Source organism: Panthera tigris, chromosome E1 (assembly GCF_018350195.1).
Source record: "Panthera tigris isolate Pti1 chromosome E1, P.tigris_Pti1_mat1.1, whole genome shotgun sequence".
NCBI classification, from domain to species: Eukaryota; Metazoa; Chordata; class Mammalia; order Carnivora; family Felidae; genus Panthera; species Panthera tigris.
In genome coordinates this window covers 39205712-39212238 of record NC_056673.1, presented here as the reverse complement: position 1 = coordinate 39212238, position 6527 = coordinate 39205712, and the positions used below count along the sequence as shown (strand labels likewise).

Genomic DNA, 6527 nt, shown 5'->3' with positions numbered 1-6527 from the left:
CAGCAAAAATATCTAGCCTGATCTCAGAATACAGAGAAAACTTCAACACAAACGTAACCTTAGAAATATGCTGATTGAAATAATCATAGAGAAAGACAATTAAGTCTAAAACTAATGCTGATGTGAAAGCTAATTCCAACTTTAAGAGAATAATATGAACAAAAGTTATGAGTTTGATGGGAAATTTCCATCCTCGTTGCATTAAGTATTTTAATTACATTTGCTAATCTGGGGATGTGTCCTTCAATTGGGAAATCATGAAGCAAAATGAATAGAACTCATTCAGAAAAGCATGATCAGTCATCTAAACCTCTGAAAGATTAAAACTGTAATTCTGGGGGAAAAAAGTTTTTGCTTTGCTCCACCTTATTTTTTTTTTCTTGATATAGTAAATGCCCTGAGGCTCTGGCCTAGCTTCAGAAAAAGAGCCAGGGGAGTGTGTTCACAAAAAAGAAATTATCCAATTGCAGATTAGCAAAACTGTAACAGGGATTAAGACGTGACACAGAAAAGGAACACCCTAAAAGTGTGTATATAAGGGCAAAAGGAGAGCTTGCAAGTACATTCTTCCCTGTCCTCTCTCTTGTTCACCTGGACAAGCTGAACGTTTGCAGGAGCACCATGTCTTGCTCATCTCGTGTCTCCTCTTCCAGGGCTGGGGGCAGCGGCTTGGTCAGGGTGTCCGCTGCTGGGAGCAGCTTCAGCAGTGGAAGCAGATGTGGTCTGGGGGGTGGCTCTACCCGGGGCTTCCGAGGAGGAACCAGAGGCTGTGGCCTGAGTCGGGGATCAAGCAGTGGCTCCGGAGGAGGTTTTGGTAGCTCGGTACAGGGTGGCTTTGGAGGCACTTCAGGCTCTGGGGCTGGCTTTGGTGGGGGTTCTGGCTTTGGCGGGGGTTCTGGCTTTGGCGGAGGCTCTGGCTTTGGTGGGGGGTCTGGCTTTGGTGGGGGCTCTGGAATTGGGGGGGGTGCTAGTGGAGGCTTCTACATCTATGGCGGTGGTCTGGGGGGTGGAAGGGGGGGTGGTGTTGGTGATGGGGGACTTTTCTCCGGAGGTGAAAAGCAAACCATGCAGAACCTCAATGACCGCCTGGCCAGTTACCTAGACAAGGTCAGAGCCCTGGAGGAGGCCAACAGTGATCTGGAGAACAAAATCAAGGAGTGGTATGACAAATTTGGGCCTGGGTCTGGAGATGGTGGATCTGGAAAAGATTACAACAAATACTATCCAGTAATTGAAGATCTCCGGAATCAGGTGAGACACTATCCACTGCTGAGTTCTATTATTTCTGTATCTTCTGCTCTTATTCAGATCATGTACTGTAATGAAGATTTTAAGTCAAGGAATTATTTGAAGACATATTTGCTTGTTGTATATGTAAAATGGGATTTGGTGTGTTTTAACTATGACAATACTGCATATGACATCCGACCACATTAATGATCTGTTTGCCTCTCAAATTTGAGTATTTCTACATAAGAGAAAAATTTATATAATGCGAGGCAGCTAATTAACATGTACATAGAAGAATGATGGCAGTGAGTCAATACTAGCTTTATCTAGTATTTATTTTCATGATTAATTCTAGCAGGTTGACATATTCTAGTGTCTTGTTAGATTTAAATAATCTTTACAACTGTTTTTCTTCCTGGAAAATCCGGTGCAAATATTGTATGAGAATGTGCGTAATCTGAAATGTTTAGCCATTGTTGTATGGGGAATATTTTTTAAAAACTTTTTAGAAGTGAAATTCATTTTTTGCACAGTTTTCTGAAAGAATTTATAGAACAACTGATCTTCCAAAGCAGCAGAAATAAGCAGAGGACTGTGTTCTATAAAACAATGTTCCATGCTGATTCCAGCAAACTGTTACCTTTTTGCAGAAAGATGTAGTTCAGCTATGCCAGATTATCAATAAAGATGTCATTACTAAGCAAGTTTTCAAAACAATTTACCTTTAAAAACCGACTCACGGGACACCTACCCTCACAGGTGCGTGTGCAGATACAGGTAAAAAGCATCCATGATTCATTCACTATTATTGTCTTTTCTAGATCATTGCTGCAACTATTGAAAATTCTGGGATCGTTTTGCAGATTGACAATGCCAGATTGGCTGCTGATGACTTCAGACTGAAGTAAGAAAAGCAAAGACTTGAAAACAAATGTTGTAGGAAAAATAAAATTCAATCTGTCTGTTTCCTTTATTCTAAGCTCAAAGAAATATCTTTTAGGGGATCAAGACCTACATTTACAAACATTCCACCAAGAGTAAATTTGAGAGAGAAAGAGAACACCAGTGGGGGGGAGGGACTGAAGGCAGGAGTGAGAGAGAGAGAGAAACAGAGAGAGAGAGAGAGAGAGAGAGAGAGAGAATCTTAAGCAGATTCCATGCCCAGCACAGAATCCAATGCAAGGCTTGATTTCACAATCCTGAGATCATGAGTTGGGCCAAAATCAAGAGACGCTCAACTGACTGAGCCACCTAGGCGCCCCTCCAAGAGTAAATTTTTAAAACCGCCACTCCACCAACAAGGAAACAAAAAACAGGTCAAAATAAAGATGAGTTTTTGTTATAAAAAAAAATTAGCCATCAGTAGGATTAACATTAGGTTCATAATTTTCTTTCCATGGGAAAAACTCCTAAGAGAAAACTTGGTAGCTTTCTTTTATCAAATAGCTCAGAGGAAAAAAACTTTTTCTTGAATACATAAGAATGGATGTACTCTGAAATGCTCTATACTGTCCTTTCCAGGTATGAGAACGAGCTATATCTCTGGCAGGCCGTGGAGGCCGACATCAACGGCCTTCGGAAAGTTCTGGATGACCTGACCATGACACGCTCTGACCTGGAGATGCAGATTGAGAGCCTCACCGAGGAGCTGGCCTACCTGAAGAAGAACCACGAGGAGGTAGGAGCACATTCCGCACTATTAAATGACTCTGACCTACGTACTTCCCGCACATCCATTCTGTAAAAAATTCTATCTAAGTGGATTTCCAACTCTTATGTCCAAGGAAAAAAGCAGTCATGAACAAATTATATCTGATTTTGGTGGGAAGCAGGGGGTAGCCTTTAGTGTCCTAGTTTCAATTTTTTTGTTGGCTCTGCATGTTTTAAGAAGTCTTGGGGCGCCTGGGTGGCTCAGTCAGTTGAGTGTTCAAGTCTCGATTTCGGCTCAGGTTATGATCCCAGGGTCATGAGATCCAGCGCCTGAGCCCCTCATAGGGCTCTACCCTGAACATGGAGCCTGCTTAAGATTCTCTCTCTCCTGCTCCTCCCTCGGACACACACTTGCCCTCTCTCTAAAAGAAGAGGAAGAGGAGGAGGAGGAGGAGGAGGAGAAGGAGGAGGAAGAAGAGGTCTTTGCTTTTCTGTTTTTAAAATTTTTTCTTTTTAATGTTTATTTTTGACAGAGAGAGAGACAGAGCACGAGCGGGGGAGGGGCAGAGAGAGGGAGACACAGAATCGGGAGCAGGCTCCAGGCTCCAAGCTGTCAGCACAGAGCCCGAGCGGGGCTTGAACTCATGAACCTTGAGATCACGACCTGAGCTAAAGTCGGACGCTCAACCGACCGAGCCACCCAGGCGCCCCTTTGCTTTTCTGTTTCTATCACCGTGATCTTTTTTCTTCGCGCTAGGAAATGAAGACTACGCAAGGAAGCTCCGGAGGGGACGTGACCGTGGAAATGAACGCCGCCCCCGGCACCGACCTGACCAAGTTACTGAATGACATGAGGGCACAGTATGAAGAGCTGGCGGAGCAAAATCGCCGCGAGGCCGAGGAGCAGTTCAACAAGCAGGCAGGTTATCACTGCTGGGTGTCTGAGAGTCACACGCAAGCCACTTCAGGTCATTTCTTCAGCCTGCAGCGACTGCCATTCTCTTTTTTATTTAGAGCGCATCACTGCAAGCACAAATTTCTACCGATGCCGGAGCAGCCAGTTCTGCCAAGAATGAGATCACAGAACTGAGACGTACTCTGCAAGCCCTGGAAATTGAGCTTCAGTCCCAAACGGCCATGGTGAGCTCAAAGAGGTTTGCAAAACCTCCAACAGGGAGTTGAGCGGTTTCATTCTCCCTCTTTGCCAAGATGTTCCGCTTGGCACGTAATAAAAGGGCGTCAGGAGCACTGGCTTGTGGTTGTAGAAAGCGTGAAACATTCTAGTGAAAGACAATATACTTTCATAAAAGATTTAGTGTCAAGGAAAGCGGTTATGTCAACAAAAATGAAGGAACCCATGATATAACAACATAGGGTGTAACTTCTCTTTGTACCTTACGCTATTTTGCGTTAAAAAAAAAAAATCATCCCATGACTTATTTTCATCATGATTTTTTTTTTTTTAACTGGCTTTTTCTTTTAGAAAAGCTCCCTGGAAGCGACCCTGGCTGACACAGAAGCTGACTACATGGCTCAGCTGTCAGAGATCCAGATGCAGATCAGCGGCCTGGAGGAACAGATCTGCCAGATCCGGGGCGAGACCGAATGCCAGAACGCAGAATATGAGCAGCTGCTGAACGTCAAGACCCGCCTGGAGATGGAGATTGAGACCTACCACCGCCTGCTGGATGGAGAGGGAGGGTAAATGACAGTCAGCCGCTCAGTGCGTTCCTTGGGGTACTTATGTTACCAAACCAAAATGGGGGTTGGGGGCTGGACTTGGGTTTGAAAAGTCACAGTGACATGGTTGAATCAAAAGTCATTTACTTTCCGCAGGGAGAGCCCCCTGCGTGAAGGGTTAGTCCCGCCTTTGCAAACTACAAAGGAACACAATTCCTTTTTTCCTCTAGCAGTTCTGGTTTTGGAGGATCTGATTTTAGAAACTTGGGCTCCAGAAATACAGGATCCAGAAACATGGGATCTAGGGATTTGTCCGTGTCTGGTGACTCAAGATCTGGAAGCTGCTCTGGCCAAGGAAGAGGTAAACATATTTTAATGTTCGTGATCGTTTTATCATTTAAAGTAAAGGCATGCTTTGCTTGTCATATAAAAAGTGTACAGGGGCACCTGGGTGGCTCAGTCAGTTGAGTCTCCGACTTCGGCTCAGGTTGTGATCTCACGGTCCATGAGTTCAAGCCCTACATTGGGCTCTCTGCTATGAGCACAGAACAAGCTTTGGATCCTCTGTCTCCCTCTCTCTCTGCCCCTCCCTCCCTCCCTCTCCCTCTCTCTCTCAAAAATAAACATTAAAAAGAAAGTGTATACTCTTGTTTACATAATCTTAACCCAGAGAGAACATACTTAAGGAATGTACTTGAATTTCTCTTGATCTGGGTTTCTGTGATTATTTCCAAACTGACATGGTGATTCTGTGATTTTCAGAGGCAAACAAGACAAGAGTAACAAAGACCATTGTGGAGGAAGTGGTGGACGGCAAAGTCATCTCATCTCAGGTCAGCAATGTTTCTGAAGTGAAAGTTAAGTAAGCAATTTCCAGATCAGCAAGAGTGTCTTTCAGAAAAATAATGAAAGGACACAAATGAAGAAATCACATCAATCTTTCTAGCCATCTTTCTGGATGTCTTCAGGGAAAAGATTCCATCCAGAAATAGCTAACCAAATAATTTTTCTGCATCTTCTTCTTTTCTTACCCACAACGCTCTTGAAAAAGTTGAAATGACAATTTTGCTCTGTTTCCATGCTTCAATAAACTTACTTTTGCAAGTTAACTAAATGCTTCTGGAAATTTTTTAAGAAATTCAATATTTTCCCTAGAAATAAAGCTTTCAGTTATGATCTAGCTGCATTGTTATTATACTAATATTAATTTGTTATTTATATAGTACCCTCTTCATAAAAATCAAGATTATAGCCATTTGGCTTGTGGGCATTTCTAGCAACATCCCATTGGAACTCACTGATAGCTGAAATTAGGTCTTAGTGTCCCTAAAAAAGTTGTGGGAAAGAAAATGGGATATGTGATACGGCTCCAGATTTCTGAAAACCTCAAAAGCTCCAAAGAGAAGAGATCTCAGATACTTGTACCCTTACCAAATCTAGCCACACCTCTAGCCAAAAACTGTCACTTAGCCAAGCTGGTGTTTCCTTTTCCCACTGTCCACTGCTGAGTTGGCCACGGGGCTCTGTCTTGTCTTGCTTGGGACAATGAAGCTTGTTAATGTAGGGCAGGAGATGGTACCGGCTCAGTCCCAGGAAGAAACAGACACAGGACAAAGCCACACTGGTTAAGGACTTTTCCACTTGAGGAATTCAATAGCACCAGATCACAAACTAGAGAATCAACCCCAGAAGCCAGTCCTCAAGAAAAGAATGCCAGGCGTGGCATAAAAAGCCAAATTTAAAATTACAAAGGATGAACCTGAACATAATTTATGCAAATTATACCTTCAAATCTAAAACCAATAAGATCTGTATGAGAGTATCAAACTTTTTAAAAAAATTTTTTAATGTTTATTTATGTTTGAGACAGAGAGAGAAACAGCATGAGCAGGGGAGGGGCAGAGAGAGACAGAGACTTAGAATCTGAAGCAGGCTCCAGGCTCTGAGTTGTCACCACAGAGCCCGAT

The 6527-nt window shown here is 43.3% G+C and overlaps 1 protein-coding gene across 1 annotated transcript; it reads left to right on the top strand.

Annotated features, from left to right (window-relative positions):
* The first annotated feature begins 621 nt into the window (after window positions 1-621).
* KRT24 (keratin 24) lies at window positions 622-5633 on the top strand. The gene is made up of 8 exons (XM_042966287.1): window positions 622-1251; window positions 2052-2134; window positions 2752-2908; window positions 3638-3799; window positions 3895-4020; window positions 4364-4581; window positions 4794-4921; window positions 5323-5633. Exons 1-8 carry the CDS (start codon window positions 622-624, stop codon window positions 5424-5426), a joined length of 1608 nt encoding a protein of 535 aa, XP_042822221.1. The 3' UTR covers window positions 5427-5633.
* The last annotated feature ends 894 nt before the right edge of the window (window positions 5634-6527 follow it).